General features: G+C 47.7%; 1 protein-coding gene across 5 annotated transcripts in view; it reads right to left on the bottom strand.

Annotated features, from left to right (window-relative positions):
• LOC120924538 (transcription factor COE3-like) overlaps positions 1–23,776 on the bottom strand; it is a 206,134-nt gene that overhangs the window by 2,935 nt on the left and 179,423 nt on the right. For 2 of the 5 annotated variants that reach the window (XM_040335506.1, XM_040335524.1), the window contains exons 12-15: positions 12,795–12,860; positions 9,103–9,283; positions 6,512–6,697; positions 2,954–3,157 (exon numbers count right to left, since the gene is read on the bottom strand). In XM_040335506.1, coding sequence (XP_040191440.1) covers positions 2,954–3,157; positions 6,512–6,697; positions 9,103–9,283; positions 12,795–12,860 — 637 coding nt within the window. The remainder of the gene's footprint in view (positions 1–2,953; positions 3,158–6,511; positions 6,698–9,102; positions 9,284–12,794; positions 12,861–23,776) is intronic. The other 3 variants (XM_040335515.1, XM_040335530.1, XM_040335538.1) reach the window with 2 other exon arrangements.

The raw sequence follows: 23,776 nt of genomic DNA, 5'->3' as shown, positions 1-23,776 counted from the left end.
GTTTGCCCGTGTGTACGGGGCCTAACACTCTCTGAGGTTTCTACTGGTGGAATCTCTCTAGTACCATAGTTATTGGCTCTGGCTCCACCAAACTTGAAGTTTATAATTGGCATCTCTCCTTGGAGTTTCTAGTGGTGGAACCTCTCTACCATAGTTTCTGTCTCCACTGAAGTTGGAGTCTACAGTTGGCTTCTTATACTCTCTGGGGTTTCTACTGGTGGAATCTCTCTAGAATAGTTCCTGGCTCTGTCTTCACTCATCTATGAGTCTACAGTTGACTTCCTATACTCTTTAGGGTTTCTAGTGGCAGAAACTCTGTATCATAGATACTGACTCTGGCTCCACCAAACTTGAAGTCTATAATTGGCTAGGGTTTCTAGTGGCAGAATCTATCTACCATAGTTTCTGTTTCTGTCTCCACCACAGTTGGAGTCTACAGTTGGCTTCTTATACTCTCTGGGGTTTCTACTGGTGGAATCTCTCTAGCATATTCCCTGGTTCTGTCTCAACTCAACTTTGAGTCTACAGTTGATTTCTTATACCTTTTAGGGGTTCTAGTGGTCAAATCTTTCTGCCATAGTTCCTAGATCTGTCGCCACTCAACTTGGACTTTACAGTTGGCTTCTTACACTCTTTGGGGGTTCTAATGGACTAATCTTTCTACCATAGTCCATGGTTCTGTCTCCAGCCAACGTGGAGTTGTGAGCGTTCCCACCCATCAAGAGAGTCTTTCCATTCCTCCATACACAGTCTACTGAATATCAAAAAACTGCCAGATCTGGAACTGGAAGTGCACAGATCTTGCTTCCAGACACCATGATACATATAGGAAACCCTTGACTGGTCTCAAATATTTACCAATACATTACATATAAGTTTTGGGTTAATAAAATACTTTTACTTTTTGTTGAGCAAAAATACCAAATATTTAAAAAAAAAATTGATAAATGCTTGAAATAACATTCGATGGACTTGATTAGTCTATCCAATAAGTCAACCTCCTTTATAAAAGCTGACTGAAGTAGAACTTCAGCAATTTTTTACGGGGTAGTAAGTGTTAGAACCTTTTTCAGGATTGTATTGTTTGCGTCCTTGTTGGACAGACTCTCTCCACTTCCTGACCCAGTGACACAACAGGAAATGAGTGCAACTCTTCAGTGGTGACTCTAGGAACAAAAAATAGGGGGGCACATAAGATACCACAGTCAAAACTGGGGGGTGGGGGGATAATAATTTTCCATGGTATAAGTACTTGAAGTCCAGCGATGTACAGGAAAATATAGTGTATATAGTGCAGGAGTATGTAAGGTACAATATAGTGTGGGGATGTGCAATGGATAATATAGTGTATATAGTGCAGGAGTGTGTAATGGACAATATAGGAGTGCAGGAGTGTGTAATGGACAAAATGATATATATAGTGCAGGAGTGAGTAATGGATAATATAGTGCATATAGTTAGGAATGTGCAATGGCCTATATAGTGCAGGAATGTGTAATGGACAATGTAATGTATATAGTGCAGGAGTGTGGAAAATAAAACATCTTGGATATAAATGTGTGGCTGCGGGCACCCGCTACACAAAAAAAGGCTTTTTTTTGGGGGGGGGCGCGGTATAATGTTGGTGGGGCCATGGCCCCCTCTGGCCCCACCCTAGTGACGCCACTGCAACTCTCCCCAGACCACACTAAAAGCCTGGCAGAAATTGCAACCCTTTCCTACTATATCTAAAACTAGAAAAGATCAATATTCCGGAGTTGTTCTTTCACAGAAAATTAATAGTGATGGACCTATGAGCCAGTTGAACCTGCGTTCACTTCTGCTTGTAGACATTGGGGAGGCCGCCATCCCGACCCTACCCGTGTATAGTAAAGGTGTCTCTCCGTGTACCTCACCTAACACTGCTCCACAAACCATGCCCCACCGACACATTTCACCCCACACACTAGAGGACTTAGTCATAAAGGCTCTATGACTAAGCCCCAAAGGGCAAGGCCAAACAAAAACGTGTTGAGTAGCACTGGCTGAGGCCACCCAACACTTTTACTATGCACAGATCGAGTGAGCGGCTTCCCTGATGTCTACAAGCACTATTACCGCTGAATGAGTGAGCTAGGATGCCAGCACCCCACATCTGAGGACCAGGGGGATAGAGCCTTTCCTCTTGACTGGAGGGGCACTTCAAGTCTCATTTCTGCTTTCACTTTTGATTTGCACACAAAACATGACAGCAACAATCTGCTCCTGATGAGTGGTAACATAACCACGAAACGCGTAGAGCTTTCCTATTATGATACGTCACAGTGTCTAGGTTTAATATCTGTATTTTACCATTTTATTTTTATAAACTAACCTACCATTGTAATTTTGTCTATATGCTACCATTGCAATTTCGGTCTACTTACCCAAAGTCCATTACAATGTATGTGCTTCATATAAAGTCCCACGATTAATTTTTTTCGTCCAATGACAGCAACAATGTTGCTGATATTTTTTTTTGGCCTCCCCTCAAAAGACAGAAGTCAGGCTTGTGTACAGTGCCGGGACAAGGTCCTCTAGAGCCCAGAGCGAACATGCCAAATTGCACCCCCCCAATTTATATGAACATCTTGTGTCAGCAAAAATCCACCCAAAAAATTTGAGCACAACCCGCCAAACAAAAACTTCTCCTAGCACACTTCTCCACCTTCACCATATCAGCTCTTCTAGCACAAACCCCCCAGATTCCCCCTCTTAGCACAAGTCCTCTTTCCCCATCCCACCATCCAACATAAATCCTCCTAAATCACCACTCCTAGCAATTCTTACCCCCTGACCCCCCCAATTGCCTCTCCCAATACAAATCCCCTCCCCCTCAATCTCCTCACTGCACCCCCTCCACCTCACATGAAACTACGGTGCCCAGGGCAGCCTGCCCTCCGGCCCACCCCTTGTCCCTGCCCTGCTTGTGTACCTTGTAGACTGTTCGCACTGGAGCTGGTGCAGGTAGGTGGAGGAGAGTTCTGGGGTCGCACCACTGGGGCAAAGGCGCTCTTCTGTTTGACAGCGGAGATCATATTGACCGGTGAGAAGGAGAAGATGCCACTGGGGGTCCCGGAATTGGCGCTGGACGGGAGAGTGATTGAAGACGCTCCGAGTGGGGGACTTGCGGGCATAACTAAGACAGCAACACAAAAATGAAAGTCGTTATTTCCTTTTCCAACGTACAAAGACCAGAAGAACAAATGTTATCTGTGGCTGAGAGACCACAATATGTTTAACATCAGTCAAAATCAAAAAAACGATGCTATGAACTGCGTACAGTATAAAAATGTCTAATCACCAGGGCTTCTGCTCCTATACGGCAAAGCACCAGACCAACCTGTTAACCAAAACGCTAAAATGTTCTTTCAGGTGAAAGAGGCCTTCTCCAGTTTTAATGTGTGTGTGTCATCGAATGATGCCCAAGTTGTGCAGTCCTGACCACACCCAGGGGCTGACCCGGTAATGTATGGCCCAGGGGGCAAGTACAACCCAGAGGCCCATGGCGCAGCGACTCGGCCCCCCTCCCGCTTTTCCTCTTCCCTGCCTCCTCCCGAACCCCATCTCAGCCCGAAGCTCCACTGCAGGTACTCCCTGGTGTTGTGGAAATTTTATGAAGATGTATAAAGGTGAAACTCGAAAAATTCGAATATCGTGCAAAAGTTCATTTATTTCACTAATGAAACTTAAAAGGTGAAAGTAATATATGAGAGAGACTCGTTACATGCAGAGCAAGATAGATCAAGCCGTGATTTGTCATCATTGTGATGATTATGGCTTACAGCTCATGAAAACCACAAATCCACAATCTCAGAAAATGAGAATATTCCATGCAATCAATAAAACAAGGATTGTACATAGAAGAATATTGGACCTCTGAAAAGTAGAAGCATGCATATGTTCTCAGTACTTGGTTTGGGCCCCTCAGTACTTGGTTTGGGCCCCTCAGTACTTGGTTTGGGCCCCTCAATGCGGCGTGGCATGGAAGGGATCAGCCTGTGGCACCGCTGAGGTGTTATGGAAGACCAGGATGCTTCAATAGCGGCCTTCAGCTCTTCTGCATTGTTGGGTCTCATGTCTCTCATCTTTCTCTTGGCAATGCCCCATAAATTCTCTCTGGGGTTCAGGTCAGGCGAGTTTGCTGGCCAATCAAGCACAGTAATCCCACGGTCATGTGACCAGGTTTTGGTGCTTTTGGCAGTGTGGGGGAGGTGCCAAGTCCTGCTGGAAAATGAAGTCAGCGTCCCCATAGAGCTCGTCTGCGGAAGGAAGCATGAAGTGCTGCAAAATCTCCTGGTAGACGGCTGTGGTGACCCCGGACTTAATGAAGCACAGAGGACCACCACCAGCAGATGACACGGCGGCTCCCCAAATCGTCACAGACTTTGGAAACTTCACACTGGACTTCAAGCATCTTGCAGTGTGTGCCTCTCCATTCTTCCTCCATACTCCGGATCCTTGGTTTCCTCCATTCTTCCTCCATACTCCGGATCCTTGGTTTCCTCCATTCTTCCTCCATACTCCGGATCCTTGGTTTCCTCCATTCTTCCTCCATACGCCGGCTCCTTGGTTTCCTCCATTCTTCCTCCATACGCCGGCTCCTTGGTTTCCTCCATACTCCGGCTCCTTGGTTTCCTCCATTCTTCCTCCATACTCCGGCTCCTTGGTTTCCTCCATTCTTCCTCCATACTCCGGCTCCTTGGTTTCCTCCATTTTTCCTCCATACTCCGACTACTTGGTTTCCTCCATTCTTCCTCCATACTCCGGATCCTTGGTTTCCTCCATTCCTCCTCCATACTCCGACTCCTTGGTTTCCTCCATTCTTCCTCCATACTCCGGCTCCTTGGTTTCCTCCATTCTTCCTTCATACTCCGGCTCCTTGGTTTCCTCCATTCTTCCTCCATACTCCGACTCCTTGATTTCCTTCATTCTTCCTCCATACTCCGGCTCCTTGGTTTCCTCCATTCTTCCTTCATACTCCGGCTCCTTGGTTTCCTCCATTCTTCCTCCATACTCTGGATCCTTAGTTTCCTCCATTCCTCCTCCATACTCCTTCTTCATGTTTGTTAGTCAGGAGTGGGGTGACAAGAGCAATACGACATTTGAAGCCCATGTCCAGGATCCGTCTGTGTGTGGGGCTCTTGATGCTCTGACTCCAGCCTCAGTCCACTCCTTGTGAAAGTCCCCAACACTTTTGAATGGCCTTTCCCTGACACTCCTCTCCAGGCTGCGCTCATCCCTGCTGCTTGTGCGCATTTTTCTTCCACACTTTTCCCTTCCACATAACTTTCTTTTAATGTGCTTTGATACAGCACTTTGGGAACATCCAACTTCTTTTGCAATTACCTTTTGAGGCTTTCCTCCTTATGGAGGGTGTCAATGGTGGTTTTCTGCACAACTCTCAGGTCAGCAGTCTTTCCCATGATTGTGATTCCTACTGAACCAGACTGAGAGACCATTTAAAGGTTCAGGAACCCTTTGCAGGTGTTATGGCGTTATTAGCTGATTAGAGTGGGACACTTTGAGCCGAGAATATTCCACCTTTTCACAACATTCTAATTTTCTGAGATTGTGGATTTGGGGTTTTCATGAGTTGTAAGCCATAATCATCACAATTACGACAAATCACATAATGAGTTTATCTCATATATTAGTTTCACCTTTTAAGTTGCATTAGTGAAATAAATGAACTTTTGCACGATATTAAAAATTTTCGAGGTTCACCTGTATGTTTTGTCAGAGTGTGTCGTAGTGTTAGTTCTCCCGCAGCCCGCTCTAAAGAGCTGACTGGGGCAGACTGACGCTGGTTGAGTCCCGTCTGGTAGTGGAAAGCTTCTTGGAGATGGAGAGAGGTGTTTTCAGAGTGGGGATATGTCCGCCAGTGAAAGGGCCCCTGTGCGATGCACAGAACGATCATCTGAGGGGGATGTGTTCACTCTGCAAAGACATTATCGGTTATGAGGGGGTGTACGCTTGTGCGTCTCTGTGTGCCTGATCAACACATTGGGGGTGCCATGGCGTACCCCTGCAGATGGCCTCCCATCCACAGGAATGGTAATATATTCTTATGTATAATTTTAGGGAATGCCTGTATAACTTGCATCAAAGTCGAAGAAAAGTAGTGCAGGGACTACTTTGAAGTCGGCACGACTTGAAGTCGTACTAATACGATGGTTGTCATTGGAAATCATGGGGAACGACTTGTCATGTGACTTTGCCATCCCAAGTCACAGGACAGGTCGTACAAGTGTGAAAGGGGCCCAAGTCATTCTCTAGCCATGAGTACCTGCCATCGCCCCCAGCTGGATATTGTTCTGCCAAAGAGCATGGGTAACGTTCCAAGTATCCAGAAGGAAATTTTAGCTTTAAGTTATTTTCCAAAACCTTTGGGTTAGAAGTTTATGGGCCAGGTGTTGGGTTAGGGGTTGAGGTTATGGTTAGAGTTGCAAATCATTTAGGCTGTCTAGAAGACTGAAGTGTGGGCACTCACTTGCATATGGAGAGTTGGCAGTGGAGCCATTAAGGAAGCTTGGCGACGCTGGTACTCCCAGGCTGGTCATTCCCGCCCCCGCGTAGCCGTTCATGCTGGAAGTGATGGTGTTGTAATTAGACTGCTGAGGGGTGGAGCTTGGAACATAGCCCCGCGGAGAGACACTGCTCGTGTTCCTGATATAGCCTGAGAAGGAGAAATGGAAACATAAGGTCAGGGTGTTAAGGAATTGCGCATATCTGACTATTTGTATTAAAGTTACAGATGATATTGTTTCACCTTTTCAACGCCTAAAATGAAACTACCATATAGGAAGGCAGGTTAAAAACAAAAGAACCTCCAGTTTAAGGCCACAACCTGACTGCCAAACTCCAGTCAAAGGCCTCAACCTGACCCCAAACCCCAGTCAAAGGCCTCAAAATGACACCCAACTTCCAGCTTAAGGTCCCAACCTGCAGTCCAAGGCCTCAACCTGACCCACAATCTCCAGTCCAAGGCCTCAACTTCAGTCCTACCTCCAATCCAAACCCTCAACCTGACCTCAACCTCCAGTCAAAAGCCTCAAAATGACACCCAACCTCAAGCCCAAGGCCCCAACCTGCAGTCCAAGGTCTCAACCTGACCCCCAATCGCCAGTCCAAGGCCTCAACCTGACCTCATACCTCCAGTCCAAGGCCTTAACCTGACCCCAAACCTCCAGTCCAAGGCCTCAACCTGACCCCCGACCTCCAGCCCAAGTCCTCAATCTGACCCCCAACCTCAAGTCCCAAAACTCAACCTGACCCCCAACCTCAAGTCCCAAACCTCAACCTGACCCCCAACCTCAAGTCCAAACCCTCAACCTCCAGTCAAAGGCCTCAAAATGACACCCAACCTCCAGCCCAAGGCCCCAACCTGCAGTCCAAGGTCTCAACCTGACACACAATCTCCAGTTCAAGGCTCAAACTAAGCCCAACCTCCAATCCAAACCCTCAACCTGACCCCCAAACTCCAGACCAAGGCCTCAACCTTACCCCCAAACCTCCAATACAATACCTTAGCCTGACCTCATACCTCCAGTCCAAGGCCTCAACTTGACCCCCAATCTCCAGTTTAAGGCCTCAACCTGACCCCCAATCTCCAGTCCAAGGCCTCAAATTGCCCCCTGACCTCCAATCCAATGCCTTAACCTGACCTCATACCTCCAGTCCAAGGCCTTAACCTGACCCCAAACCTCAAGTCCAAGGCCTCAACCTGACCCCCAACCTCCTGCCCAAGGCCTCAATCTGCCCCTGACCTCCAGCCCAAGGCCTCAACCTGACCCCCAACCTCCAGCCCAAAGCCTCAATCTGCCCCTGACCTCCAGCCCAAGGCCTCAACCTGACCCCCAATCTCCAGTCCCAAACCTCAATCTGATCCCCAACCTCAAGTCCAAACCCTCAACCTGACCTCAACTTCTAGTCAAAGGCCTCAAGATGACACCCAACCTCTAGCCCAGGGCCCCAACCTGCATTTCAAGGTCTTAACCTGACCCATAATCTCTAGTTCAAGGCTCAACCTGAGCCCAACCTCCAATCCAAACCCTCAACCTGACCCCCAACCTCCAGTCCAAGGCCTCAACCTGACCCCAAACCTCCAATCCAATGCCTTAACCCGACCTCATACCTCCAGTCCAAGGCCTAACCTGACCCCAAACCTCCAGTCCAAGGCCTCAACCTGACCGACAATCTCCAGTTCAAGGCTTAACCTGAGCCCAACCTCCAATCCAAACCCTCTAACTGACCCCCAACCTCCAGTCCAAGGCCTCAACCTGACCCCAAACCTCCAATCCAATGCCTTAACCTGACCTCATACCTCCAGTCCAAGGCCTAACCTGACCCCAAACCTCCAGTCCAAGGCCTCAACCTGACCCCCAAGCTCCAGTTCAAGGCCTCAACCTCCAGTCCAAACCCTCAACCTGACCCCCAACCTCCAGTCCAAGGCCTCAACCTAACCCCAAACCTCCAATCCAATGCCTTAACATGACCTCAAACCACCAGTCCCAAACCTCCACCTGACCCCCAACTTCCAGTTCAAGGCCTCAACCTGAGTCCCAACCTCAAGTCCAAACCCTCAACCTGACCTCCAAACTTCAGTCCAAGGACTCAAGCTGACTCCCAACCTCCAGTCCAAGGACTCAACCCGACCCCAACCTCCAGTTCAAGGCTGTAACCTGACCCTAACCCTTAAATGTAACCCTACCCCTAGGGCTTACTCAGACATGTGGCTATCATTACAATCACTATGAAAATGATACACAGTGGATCGCGACAGTGGATTTTCATAGGGCTTTGACAGGTGGTGGGGAGGTGATATTTTGCCTTATCGCCTCTTATTTAACCCTCAAAGTGCTGACCCACCGCCCAGCCCCAATTACTTAAATGGGGCACGTTAAGTGCTGGCGCCAACTGCAAGATTCTGTACAGCCCTGAGCAGCTGCATCTCCTTTTTCAGGTGGGAGGTCAGAGGTCATCTGTATGAATGAGCTCTTAAAGTAGATGTAAGTGATAAAGTAATAATGATCTAAAACATTTGCACCGAGTATTACCGATCCACTAATCCATGGCTGTTACCTTGGTCGGAGGCCTGCTGAGACTCTGCGATATTGATGGCCAGTTGGCTTCCAAAGGAGTTGACTCCCATCATGCCGCTGTGATGGTGATTGGTCGTTAACGATGATAGCTGATTGGAGTTGCGAGGGACGCTGTACAAAACTTCAGCGATATCTGCAGCTCTTTTTAATAAAATATCCTGCTGGGATGAGAAGAGTAAAAATGGCAAATGGGTTTCACTAGCTGCAAAGAATAAATATCAGAATTAAATTGTTAATAAGGGCAAAAAAATAAAAAATAAAAACGATCCTGCCAGAACTCCAGTGCGCTCCCATCTTCCTGTATACTCTGCCTTTGCTGCACTGAGGTTCCAAGCTGTGTTATCAGTTGTGCCCAATTCTCACTGTGAACTACAGAAAATCTCCCCCCATGATAAAAAAAAAAATGAGGGGATTAGTTTTGCAGGGCTGTCCACCCAATACCTACCTCAGGACACAGATACACTATATTGTCAAAAGTATTGTGACGCCTGCCTTTGCACACACACATGAACTGTAATGGCACCTCGGTCTTAGTCCGGAGGGTTCAATGTTGAGTTGGCCCCTCCCTTTGCAGCTATAACAGCTTCACCTCTTCTGGGAAGGCCGTCCACAAGGTTTAGGAGTGTGTCTATGGGAATGTTTGACCGTTCTTCCAGAAGAGCATTTGTGAGGTCAGGCGCTGATGTTGGACGAGAAGACTTGGCTTGCAGTCTCCACTCTAATTCATCCCAAAGGTGTTCTATCGGGTTGAGGTCAGGACTCGCTCTTGCATGTCTTTATGGTCCTTGCTTTGTGCACTGGTCCAAACCCTACGGACTAATAGCCAGATTCAGGTAGAGATACAACGGCGTATCAGTAACTCCGAATCTGCGCCGTCGTATATTTAAGCGTATTCTCAAATTGAGATACGCTTAAATGTTGCTAAGATGTGACCGCCGGCGCCGTCGTATCTTAGCTGTCTATTTACGCTGGCCGCTAGGGGTGTGTACGCTGATTTACGCCTAGAATACGTAAATCAGCGAGATACGCCTATTCAGGAACGTACGCTTGCCCGTCGCAGTAAAGATAAGCCGTTTACGTAAGGCGTTTTCAGGCGTAAAGATAAACCACCAAAAAGATGGTGCAGCCAATGTTAAGTATGGACGTTGGAAGCGCGTCAAATTTTTCAAATTGTACGTCGTTTGCGTAAGTCGTCCGTGAATGGGGCTGGCCGTAATTTACGTTCACGTCGAAACCGATGAGTCTTTGCGGCGTAATTTGGAGCATGCGCACTGGGTTACGTCCACGGACGGCGCATGCGCAATTCGTTCAAGACATCATTTACGTGGGGTCATGCTTAATTTACATAAAACACACCCACCTCTTCCACATTTGAATTAGGCGCGCTTACGCCGGCACATTTACACTACGCCGCCGTAACTTAGGGCATATATGAGATACGCTACGCCTGCCTAAAGTTAGGCACGTCTACCTGAATCTGGCTATAAGACTGGGATGCCATTAAAGTTCATGTGTGTGTAGAGGCAAGCGTCCCAATACTTTTGGCAATATAGTGTATGTACTCCGTGGCCACTTACTGATTCAAAATTGTGAAATACTGTGTTAGCCAATAATAAAAAGGTCGCTCAAAATGCAACCGTTGAGGATGGGTACGCTGCTTTCCGTCAATGGGCGGAGAGCTGAAACAACCAGTCCTGCCGTTCCCAGTCAGAGATTTGCTTCCATTGCTCAGGCTTGTGGACATTTTACATTTTAAACCAATTGTCACATTTGGCACCTTTTAGGGGGAAGGGGGAGCAGATACCCGTTTATGCCTGGAAGTGGGAGCAAATACCTGTATTAGATAGTCGCATTATCTTCGAGTATCTACGCCACGTCCGGCGCCTCCTCCGTCCTTCCCCCGCTGTCTTCTGTGAGACACACGGGTCTAAGAAGACAGCAGGGACCATTCAGATTGCGCAGTACGACTCGCACATGCACAGTAGGAAACTTCCTGATTCCCTTACCGAAGATGGTGGCGGCAGCAACCGAGAGCCGAGGGATAGATCGGCTTTGGGTGCCGACATTGCATTAATTAACACCTTCTTCCCCTTATCCCCCTATGCAATTATTTTCCATTGTTCTATTATTTTTTGTATTCATTCTGGGCCAGATTCAGGTAGAAGTGCGGCGGCGTAACGTATCGTAGATAAGTTACACCGCCGCAAGTTTTCATCGCAAGTGCCTGATTCACAGAGCAATGAAAACCTACGCCGGCGGCCTCCGGCGTAAGCCCGCATAATTCAAAGGGGCGTGTGCCATTTAAACCTACTGCGCATGCTCCCTTTTGAATTACCCACCGTGCTTTGCGCGAAGTGACGTCATTTTTTCGAAAACGGCGACGCGCGTAGCGTAATTCCGTACTCCCGGACGGCTTACGCAAACGACGTGAATTTTTAAATTTCGACGCGGGAACGACGGCCATACTTTATACAGCACATACGTGTGCTGTGTAAAGTTAAGGCACCCAAAACGACGACTAACTTTGCGACGGGAAACTAGACTAGCGGCGACGTAGCGAACGCGAAAAACTGTCGTGGATCGCCGTAACTCCTAATTTGCATACCCGACGCTGGATTACGACGCAAACTCCCCCCAGCGGCGGCCGCGGTACTGCATCCTAAGATCCGACAGTGTAAAACAATCACACCTGTCGGATCTTAGGGATATCTATGCGTAACTGATTCTATGAACCAGCCGCATAGATACTCTGAGAGATACGACGGAGTATCTCCGCTGTGAATCTGGCCCTCTATTCTTTAACTATTAAGAGATATTAAATACAATGGCCCAGATTCAATAAGATTTGCGTGATATTTGCGTGGGAGCAGGGCAACGTTTTTTCCCTTGCGCTGCCCTCGATTCATGGAGCAGTAGCGAGGGCGCGAGGGCGCGCCGGCAAATTTGCCTGGCGTAAGCGCGCGCAAGTTAAATGATCCCGCCGGGGGCGGGAATCATTTAAATTAGACGCGCTCCCGCGCCGAGCGTACAGCGCATGCTCCGTCGGGAAACTTTCCCGACGTGCATTGCGGCAAATGACGTCGCAAGGACGTCATTTGCTTCAAAGTGAACGTGAATGGCGTCCAGCGCCATTCACGAAGCACTTACGCAAACGACGTAACATTTGAACGTTGCGACGCGGGAGCGGCGGCTATACTTTAGCACAGGCTGCCCCTGCTATTAGAAAGGGCAGCCTTGCGCTAAAGTAGCCGTACGGAAACTCCGTACCTGGCTTGCGCGGGGCCCGCGCAAGATTGTGAATCAGTGGTAGTATGCAATTTGCATACTACACGCTGATACACAATGGGAGCGCCCCCTAGCGGCCCCCGCAAGAATGCAGCCTAAAATCTGCGAGGCATAAGAGCCTTATGCCTCGCAGATTTTAGGCTGCAGCCGGTGTAACGAGGTTCCTGAATCAGGAGCACTCGTTACACCGGAGCAAGTAAGCAATTGCGCCTGTGTAACTCATGGTTACACAGGCGCAATTGCTTCTTGAACCTGGGCCAATATCTACCGTATATCCATATAGATAAAAAAAGAAGAAATCTCATTGGTTGCCTCAGGTTTCCCTTGATATTGTCCTTTACAGTATAGACTAGTAAGATAATAAATGTTATGGCTAATACAAGTTACCTGGTTATTGTGCGGCATCCCATACAAGGCTTCAACCAGATCTGCTGCTCGCTTTAACAAGACTTCCTGCGGACAACCAGAAATAACAATGTGTTTAGGACAGATAGTAAAGAACAGTATAAAACAGTTATAATTACCAGAAAAAGTGTTTGTTGAAGGATGAATAATATATAGGACAGGTATCGGTAACCCCCAGCAAGTGTGGTAACCCCCCTTAGTGCAGATCTCCCCCTCCAGTTCAGTTTTCCGCCCTCCCAGTAAAGTTACCCTGTCCTCTGTAGAGATACATCCCTCGTACAAATTTCCCTCCCCGGTACAGATACACCCCCCCCCCCCATACAGATCACCTCCCCCCAGTACAGTTTTCCTACCCCCCAGTACAGATTCCTCTTCCTCCCAATACAGAACCCCCTTCCAGCAATACAGCTCCCCCACAAAGCAAAGTCCATTAAGACATTGATGAATGAGTTTGGAGTGGAGGAACTTGTCTGGCCTGCACAGAGTCCTGACCTCAACCGGATAGAACACCTTTGGGATGAATTAGAGCAGAGAATGCGAGCCAGGACTTCTTGTCCAACATCAGTGCCTGACCTCACAAATGCGCTTCTGGAAAAACGGTCAAACATTCCCATAGACACCCTCCTAAACCTTGTGGACGGCCTTCCCAGATAAGATGAAGCTGTTATAGCTGCAAAGGGTGATTAAACGCAATATTGAACCCTACGGACTAAAACTTGGATGCCATTAAAATTCACATGTGTGGAAAGTCAAGCATCCCAATACTTTTGACAATATAGGGCCAGATTCAGCATTGAATTACGCCGGCGTATCTATAGATACGCCGCGTAAATTCAAAGCTGCGCCGGCGTATCTTTTTTCTGTATTCAGAAAGCAAGATACGCCGACATTAGCCTAAGATCCGACTGGCGCAAGTCTCTTACACCGTCGTATCTTAGAATGCATATTTACGCTGGCCGCTAGGTGGCGCTTCCGTCGTTTTCGGCGCAGAATATGCAAATGACCTAGATACGCCGATTCACAAATTTACGTACGCCCAGGGCTATTTTTTTACGTTGTTTGCGTTAGACTTTTTCGGCGTAAGGTTACTCCTGCTATTAGGAGGCGCACGCAATGTTAAGTATGGCCGTCGTTCCCGCGTCAAAATTTGAATTTTTTACGTCGTTTGCATAAGTCGTTCGCGAATAGAGCTGGACGTAATTTACGTTCACGTCGAAACCAATGACGTCCTTGCGGCGTACTTTGGACCAATGCACACTGGGAAATTCCACGGACGGCGCATGCACCGTTCGGGAAAAACGTCAATCACGTCAGGTCACCAAGAATTTACATAAAACACTCCCCATCATCCTCATTTGAATTACGCGTGCTTACGCCGGCCCCATTTACGCCGCCGTAACTTAGAAGGCAAGTGCTTTGTGAATACAGCACTTGCCTCTCTAACTTACGGCGGCGTAGCGTAAATACGATACGCTGCACCGCCGTAACATTGCGCGCCCCTACCTGAATCTAGCCCATAGTGTATATTTTATGCATATGATCAGTCCTCTAACCTATGTACTCTGCTAAGTTGTGAGGGCAGATCCTTTCTAGAGATACATCTGTATCCTGCCTCCTTATTGCATTAGCCTTTAGTAAGTAGTTTAATCTTTCTTTTCCGGCCCCATTCTTGCTGTATCCACCGTGAGCGTCTCCTCTATTCTCGCACTAGGCAATGCATTTCTCATCCATTAACGCTCTGTCTTATCCCTATCAATCGAACATCACGCCGAGGCCAAGCGCGTAGACTCCAGCAGCTGATAATTGTCTTTATCTCCATCCCCGGGGGGGACAAACATGCCGCCTTCAATCAGGCCCAATCTACTTAGCATCCTCTCTGCCAGTGACTGTAATAGACAAAGTGGATTATTGGTAAAGTGAAATTATTGACTCTTCTTGATGGTTCCTTCAAACTCCCTGTGTTGGGAGCAGCTAAGAACAGCTGGTGGAAGAACGGGATGCTGGAGAATCCTAAAGCCAAACTATTGTCACGGAATGGTCCCTGTGTCACAATTGGTGGACAAAGTCTACAATTAGTGGGCTCCCAAAATTTTTAGGGGCTCTGGCAGAAAAGAGGGTTTTATTTGGGTGACCGGGAGCCATTTGGGATTTCCCTACTAGGGAAAGCTTGCATAAAAGGGTCGTCATGTCTGGAAAGACCACATTCCTTATATAGACAAGAGTCAGGGAAGTGGCATTCAGTAAGAATTGTATCTCAGAGAGGACAAGGCTGGAAGTCATAGACGAGAGGCAGGGAAGTGGCATTCAGGAAGAACTGTATCTCAGAGAGGTCAAGGCTCGAAGGCATAGCCAAGAGTCAGGGAAGAGGCATTCAATAAGAATTGTATCTCAGAGAGGTCAAGGCTGGAAGTCATAGACAAGAGTCAGGGAAGAGGCATTCAGGAAGAATTGTATCTCAGAGAGGTCAAGGCTGGAAGTCATAGACGAGAGTAAGGGAAGAGGCATTCAGGAAGAATGTATCTCAGAGAATTCAAGACTGGAAGTCATAGACGAGAGTCAGGCAAGAGGCATTCAGGAAGAATTGTATCTCAGAGAGGGCAAGGCTGGAAGTGATAGACAAGTCAGGGAAGAGGCATTCAGGAAGAATTGTATCTCAGAGAGGGCAAGGCTGGAAGGCATAGACAAGAGGCAGGGAAGAGGCATTCAAGAAGAATTGTATCTCAGAGAGGGCAAGGCTGGAAGTCATAGACGAGAGTCAGGGAAGAGGCATTCAGGAAGAATTGTATCTCAGAGAGGTCAAGGCTGGAAGTCATAGATAAGAGGCAGGGAAGTGGCATTCAGGAAGAATTGTATCTCAGAGAGGTCAAGGCTGGGAGTCATAGACGAGAGTCAGGGAAGAGGCATTCAGGAAGAATTGTATCTCAGAGAGGTCAAGTCTGGAAGTCATAGACAAGAGTCAGGGAAGAGGCATTCAGGATGAATTTTTTTCTCAGAGAGGTCAAGGCTGGAAGTCATAGACGAGAGTCAGGGAAGTGGCATTCAGGAAGAATTGTATCTCAGAGAGGTCAAGGCTGAAAGTCATAGATAAGAGGCAGGGAAGTGGCATTCAGGAAGAATTGTATCTCAGAGAGGGCAAGGCTGGAAGTCATAGACAAGAGTCAGGGAAGAGGCACTCAGGAATAATTGTATCTCAGAGAGGGCAAGGCTGGAAGTCATAGATAAGAGGCAGGGAAGAGGCATTCAGGAAGAATTGTATCTCAGAGAGGTCAAGGCTGAAAGTCATAGATAAGAGGCAGGGAAGTGGCATTCAGGAAGAATTGTATCTCAGAGAGGTCAAGGCTGAAAGTCATAGATAAGAGGCAGGGAAGTGGCATTCAGGACGAATTGAAATTTAGAGGTCGAGGCTGGAAGTCATAGATCAAAGGCAGGGAAGTGGGATTCAGGAAGAATTGTATCTCAGAGAGGTCAAGGCTGAAAGTCATAGATAAGAGGCAGGGAAGTGGCATTCAGGAAGAATTGTATCTCAGAGAGGTCAAGGCTGAAAGTCATAGATAAGAGGCAGGGAAGTGGCATTCAGGACGAATTGAAATTTAGAGGTCAAGGCTGGAAGTCATAGATAAGAGGCAGGGAAGTGGCATTTAGGAAGAATTTTATCTCAGAGAGGTCAAGGCTGGAAGTCATAGACGAGAGTCAGGGAAGAGGCATTCAGGAAGAATTGTATCTCAGAGAGGGCAAGGCTGGAAGTCATAGACGAGAGTCAGGGAAGAGGCATTCAGGAAGAATTGTATCTCAGAGAGGTCAAGGCTGGAAGTCATTGACGAGAGTAAGGGAAGAGGAATTCAGGAAGAATTGAAATTTAGAGGTCGAGGCTGGAAGTCATAGATCAAAGGTAGGGAAGTGGGATTCAGGAAGAATTGTATCTCAGAGAGGTCAAGGCTGGAAGTCATAGATAAGAGGCAGGGAAGTGGCATTTAGGAAGAATTTTATCTCAGAGAGGTCAAGGCTGGAAGTCATAGACGAGAGTCAGGGAAGAGGCATTCAGGAAGAATTGTATCTCAGAGAGGGCAAGGCTGGAAGTCATAGACGAGAGTCAGGGAAGAGGCATTCAGGAAGAATTGTATCTCAGAGAGGTCAAGGCTGGAAGTCATTGACGAGAGTAAGGGAAGAGGCATTCAGGAAGAATTGAAATTTAGAGGTCGAGGCTGGAAGTCATAGACGAGAGTCAGGGAAGTGGCATTCAGGAAGAATTGTATCTCAGAGAGGTCAAGGCTAGAAGTCATAGATAAGAGGCAGGGAAGTGGCATTCAGGAAGAATTGTATCTCAGAGAGGTCAAGGCTGGAAGTCATAGACGAGAGTAAGGGAAGAGGCATTCAGGAAGAATGTATCTCAGAGAATTCAAGACTGGAAGTCATAGACGAGAGTCAGGCAAGAGGCATTCAGGAAGAATTGTATCTCAGAGAGGGCAAGGCTGGAAGTGATAGACAAGTCAGGGAAGAGGCATTCAGGAAGAATTGTATCTCAGAGAGGGCAAGGCTGGAAGTCATAGACGAGAGTCAGGGAAGAGGCATTCAGGAAGAATTGTATCTCAGAGAGGTCAAGGCTGGAAGTCATTGACGAGAGTAAGGGAAGAGGCATTCAGGAAGAATTGAAATTTAGAGGTCGAGGCTGGAAGTCATAGACGAGAGTCAGGGAAGTGGCATTCAGGAAGAATTGTATCTCAGAGAGGTCAAGGCTAGAAGTCATAGATAAGAGGCAGGGAAGTGGCATTCAGGAAGAATTGTATCTCAGAGAGGTCAAGGCTGGAAGTCATAGACGAGAGTCAGGGAAGAGGCATTCAGGAAGAATTGTATCTCAGAGAGGTCAAGGCTGGAAGTCATAGACGAGAGTCAGGGAAGTGGCATTCAGGAAGAATTGTATCTCAGAGAGGTCAAGGCTAGAAGTCATAGATAAGAGGCAGGGAAGTGGCATTCAGGAAGAATTGTATCTCAGAGAGGTCAAGGCTGGAAGTCATAGACGAGAGTCAGGGAAGAGGCATTCAGGAAGAATTGTATCTCAGAGAGGGCAAGGCTGGAAGTCATAGACGAGAGTCAGGGAAGAGGCATTCAGGAAGAATTGTATCTCAGAGAGGTCAAGGCTGGAAGTCATTGACGAGAGTAAGGGAAGAGGCATTCAGGAAGAATTGAAATTTAGAGGTCGAGGCTGGAAGTCATAGACGAGAGTCAGGGAAGTGGCATTCAGGAAGAATTGTATCTCAGAGAGGTCAAGGCTGGAAGTCATAGACGAGAGTCAGGGAAGAGGCATTCAGGAAGAATTGTATCTCAGAGAGGTCAAGGCTGGAAGTCATAGATAAGAGGCAGGGAAGTGGCATTCAGGAAGAATTGTATCTCAGAGAGGTCAAGGCTGGAAGTCATAGATAAGAGGCAGGGAAGTGGCATTCAGGAAGAATTGTATCTCAGAGAGGTCAAGGCTGGAAGTCATAGATATGAGGCAGGGAAGTGGCATTCAGGAAGAATTGTATCTCAGAGAGGTCAAGGCTGGAAGTCATAGACAAGAGTCAGGGAAGAGGCATTCAGGAAGAATTGTATCTCAGAGAGGTCAAGGCTGGAAGTCATAGACGAGAGGCAGGGAAGAGGCATTCAGGATGAATTGAAATTTAGAGGTCAAGGCTGGAAGTCATAGATCAAAGGCAGGGAAGTGGCATTCAGGAAGAATTGTATCTCAGAGAGGTCAAGGCTGGAAGTCATAGACAAGAGTCAGGGAAGAGGCATTCAAGAAGAATTGTATCTCAGAGAGGTCAAGGCTGGAAGTCATAGACGAGAGGCAGGGAAGAGGCATTCAGGATGAATTGTATCTCAGAGAGGTCAAGTCTGGAAGTCATAGACGAGAGTCAGGGAAGAGGCATTCAGGAAGAATTGTATCTCAGAGAGGTCAAGTCTGGAAGTCAAAGACAAGAGTCAGGGAAGAGGCATTCAGGAAGAATTGTATCTCAGAGAGGTCAAGTCTGGAAGTCATAGACAAGAGTCAGGGAAGAGGCATTCAGGATGAATTTTTTTCTCAGAGAGGTCAAGGCTGGAAGTCATAGACGAGAGTCAGGGAAGTGGCATTCAGGAAGAATTGTATCTCAGAGAGGTCAAGCAACAGTACACAAATAAAAAATCAGATAAAATAAAATATGAAAGCAACAGTACACAAATAAGAATAAAAAATAAATAAAAAATAAAAAACAAATGCAATATGCACTAAACACAGAAAAAAAATGAAAGCAACAGTACACAAATAAGGAATCGAAAAACAAAAGTTAAAAATAAAATAAAAAAAATGAAAGCAATAGTACACAAATAAGAAATAAAAAAAATACAATATACACCACATGAAATGAACTAAGGGCCAGATTCTCGTATAACTGCGGCGGCGTAACATATCTCCTTTACGTTACACCGCCGCAAGTTTTACGGGAAAGTGCTTGATTCACAAAGCACTTGCCTGTAAACTTGCGGCGGCGTAGCATAAAGTCCACCGGCGCAAGCCCGCCTAATTCAAATGATCTATGTAGGGGGCGTGGATCATTTAAATTAGGCGCGTTCCCGCGCCGTTTGTACTGCGCATGCTCCGTCTCGAATTTTCCCGCCGTGCATTGCGCAAAATTACGTCGCAAGTACGTCATTGGTTTCGCCGTTAATGTAAATGGCGTCCAGCGCCATTCACGGACGACTTACGCAAACGACGTAAAATTTTCAAATTGCGGGAACGACGGCCATACTTAACATTAAGTACGCCACTTAGGGGGCATGTTTATCTTTACGCCGCGTAACTCTTACGGAAACAACGTAAAATCACTATGACGGCCAATCGTACGTTCGTGAATCGGCGTAACTAGGCATTTGCATATTCTACGCCGACCGCAATGGAAGCGCCACCTAGCGGTCAGCGTAGATATTGCACCCTAAGATACAACGCGCTGGCCGTCGTATCTTAGACATGCTTAAGTGTATCTCAGTTTGAGAATACACTTAAACATACGACGGGCTTAGATTCGGACTTACGTCGGAGTATCTGCTGATACGCCGGCGTAATTCTATGTGAATCTGGCCCTAAATTACCAAAAATACACCCTTAAAAAAAACCACCAAAGCAGCCCAGTGAGCTAAAATGGGAATTTTTGCCTGGAAATTTTGCGGCAGAATAGCCAAAATCATTCCACTGGTCTCCATTTATCTCCCCAGAACTGTGAATGAAGAATCCAGGTCTAGGCGGAAGTAAAACTGGCCATGTAATTCTGTTGCATAAAAAAACTTTGAAGGAAAAAAAAAGTTGGGAAGAGTTTCTTGAGAAAGTTCTGAGCATTGCTTTTATTTTCAGAAGTTCAGACAGAAGTATAAAGCTTGAAGAGATGAATTTCGAGCAGCATGTAATAGGACTGGTAAAGGTCAGGGGGGTCCCCGGGGACGACAGGCTCGGTGAAGCAGAGGGATAATGACCTTCCTTCTTGGACAGCCTTTCAGCAGCTCAGTGGAGCATCCTGGATCTATCAGAGGAAGGAGACAGACCTGGCCCGACGCTCTACACATGGCTCCCCCCTGGGGACACCCCGCTGAGCCCAGCTATCTGGGGCCTTTGGAAAGATGACAAACACTGCGAATAGCTAATGTGATGGAGTTCCAGGCCTTGTCTACAGAGAACAATCAGGTATTCTCCAGCAGTAAGATATCCCCTGACTCCGGGTGACATGGATACATTGTGATGGACATGGTGCCATGGAACAACTCGGAGTGTCAGTCCGGCACCCTCCAACATCAACTCACATCCTGGGGCAGCGGGTTGGAGAACACAAACAGCAACGGCGTGGAGGACAAAAGAGGAGATTGGCAGAGACATCTGAGTGTCTAAAAGGGTGGTCCATCCAAAAGTGAGATTTCAGAGATTGAAAACCCTCTCACAGCTTCCCCTATCTATCCGGGTCTGTGTTAGTGAGATGTTTGGGCTGAGTTCCCGGGTTTGCCCATTATGAGGGGTTCCCACCATCCCTGTGCTGAGTTACCGGGTCTGTACACCTGCTGTGCCCATTAAGAGGGGTTCCCATCATCCCTGTGCTCAGTTCCCGAGTCTGTACACCTTCTGTGCCCATTATGAGGGGTTTCCACCATCCCTGTGCTGAGTTCCTGGGTCTGTACACCTGCTGTGCCCATTAAGAGGGGTTCCCATCATCCCTGTGCTGAGTTCTTGAGGTCTGTACACCTGCGGTGCCCATTATGAGGGGTTCTCACCATCCCTGTGCCGATTTCCCAGGTCTGTACACCCGCTGTGCCCATTATGAGGGGTTCCCACCATCCCTGTGCTGAGTTCCCAGGTCTGTACACCTGCTGTGCCCATTATGAGGAGTTCCCACCATCCCTGTGCTGAGTTCCCGGGTCTGTACACCTGCTGTGCCCATTATGAGGGGTTCCCACCATCCCTGTGCTGAGTTCTTAGGTCTGTACACCCGCTGTGCCCATTATGAGGCATTCCCACCATCCCTGTGGTGAGTTCCCGGGTCTGTACACCCGCTGTGCCCATTATGAGGGGTTCCCACCATCCCTGTGCTGAGTTTCCAGGTTTGTACAGCTGCTGTGCCCATTATGAGGGGTTCCCACCAAGCCTGTGCTGAGTTCCTGAGGGCTGTACACCTGCGGTGCCCATTATGAGGGGTTATCGCCATCCCTGTGCTGAGTTCCCAGGTCTGTACACCTGCTGTGCCCATTATGGGGGGTTCCCATCAACCATGTGTTGAGTTCTTGGGTCTGTACACCTGCTGTGCCCATTATGAGGGGTTCCCACCATCCCTGTGCTCAGTTCCTGAGTCTGTACACCTGCTGTGCCCATTATGAGGGGTTTCCACCATTCCTGTGCTGAGTTCCCGGGTCTGTACACCCGCTGTGCCCATTATGAGGGGTTCCCACCATCCCTGCTAGAATGTTATGCCTGGAGAATAACGGTAGGAGCTAGAACACAAGTGTTGGTGTTACAGGGAGGGTTAGAATTAGGAATACTGGTAGGGTTGAGGTTGCAGGTAGAGTGAGTGTTGGGCTTACAGTGAGGGTTAATGTTAGGATTACAGGGGGGGGGTAGTTTCGGGGTTACAGTAAAGGGTAGTTTTAGAGGTTAAGGGTTAGTGTTGGGGTTACAGGCAGGGTTACAAATAGGGTTATAGGAAAGGTCATTAATAGGGTTAGAGAAAGGGATAATGTTGGGGTTGCATATAAAGTTAGGCTTACAGGGAAGGTTAGTGTTAAGGTTACATAGGGTGTTAGTGTTAAGGTGAAAGGGATGGTTAGTGTAATTATTACAGTGAGGTTGACTGTGATGGTTACACGGTGGATTAGTGGAGGGCTACAGGGGGGTGGTTGTTCGGGTTACAGGGAGGGTCAGGATTATAGGAAGGGTCAGTGTATTGGGAAATTTCAGTGTTAAGGTTACATAAAAGTTCAGGGTTATGGGAAGGGTCAGCGTTAGCGTTGCAGGGAAGGTCAATGATATAGGAAGGGTCAGTGTTAGGGTTATATGAAGGGTCAGTGATATAGGAAGGGTCAGTGTTAGGGTTACAGGGAGGGTCAGGGTTATATGAATGGTCAGTGTTAGGGTTACAGGGAAGGCCAGTGTTATAAAAAGGTTCAGTGTTAGGGTTACAGGAAAGGTCATGGTTAGAGGAAGAATCAGTGTTAAGGTTATATGGAAGTTCATGGTTATAGAAAGTGTCAGTGTTAGGGTTACAGGGAGGGTCAGGGTTATATGAAGGGTCCGTGTTAGGGTTACAGGGAGGGTCAGGGTTATAGGATGGGTCGGTGTTAGGGTTACCTGGAGAGTCAGGGCTATAGAAAGGGTCAGTGTTAGGGTTGCACAGAAGGCCAATGTTATAGCAAGGTTCAGTGTTAGGGCTGCAGGGAAGTTCAGGGTTATAGGAACGGTCAGTGTTAGGGTTGCAGGGAGGGTCAGTGATATAGGAAGGATCAGTGTTAGGGTTACAGGGAGGGTCAGGGTTATATGAAGGGTAAGTGTAAAGGTTACAGGGAGGGTCAGGGTTATATGAATGGCCAGTGCTAGGGTTACAGGGAGGGTCAGTGATATAGGAAGGGTCAGTGTTAGGGTTACAGGAAGGGTCAGTGATATAGGAAGGGTCAGTGTTAGGGTTACAGGGAGGGTCAGTGATAAAGGAAGGGTCAGTGTTAGGGTTACAGGGAGGGTCAGGGTTAGATGAGGGGTCCGTGTTAGGGTTACAGGGAGGGTCAGGGTTATAGGAAGGGTTGGTGTTAGGGTTACAGGGAGGGTCAGGGTTATATGAAGGGTCAGTGATATAGGAAGGGTCAGTGTTAGGGTTACAGGGAGGGTCAGGGTTATATGAAGGGTAAGTGTTAGGGTTACAGGGAGGGTCAGGGTTATATGAAGGGTAAGTGTAAGGGTTACAGGGAGGGTCAGGGTTATATGAAGGGTCAGTGATATAGGAAGGGTCAGTGTTAGGGTTACAGGGAGGGTCAGGGTTATAGGAAGGGTCAGTGTTAGGGTTACAGGGAGGGTTAGGGTTAGATGAAGGGTCAGTGTTAGGGTTACAGGGAGGGTCAGGGTTATATGAAGGGTACGTGTAAGGGTTACAGGGAGGGTCAGGGTTATATGAATGGTCAGTGTTAGGGTTACAGGCAGGGTCAGGGTTATATAAAGGGTCAGTGTTAGGGTTACAGGGAGGGTCAGGGTTGTATGAAGGGTAAGTGTAAGGGTTACAGGGAGGGTCAGTGTTAGGGTTATAGGAAGGGTCAGTGATATAGGAAGGGTCAGTGTTAGGGTTACAGGGAGGGTCAGTGATAAAGGAAGGGTCAGTGTTAGGGTTACAGGGAGGGTCAGGGTTAGATGAAGGGTCCGTGTTAGGGTTACAGGGAGGGTCAGGGTTATAGGAAGGGTTGGTGTTAGGGTTACAGGGAGGGTCAGGGTTATATGA

The sequence above is a fragment of the Rana temporaria genome, chromosome 1 (assembly GCF_905171775.1).
Source record: "Rana temporaria chromosome 1, aRanTem1.1, whole genome shotgun sequence".
NCBI classification, from domain to species: domain Eukaryota; kingdom Metazoa; phylum Chordata; class Amphibia; order Anura; family Ranidae; genus Rana; species Rana temporaria.
This window is presented reverse-complemented; position numbering and strand designations above follow the sequence as displayed.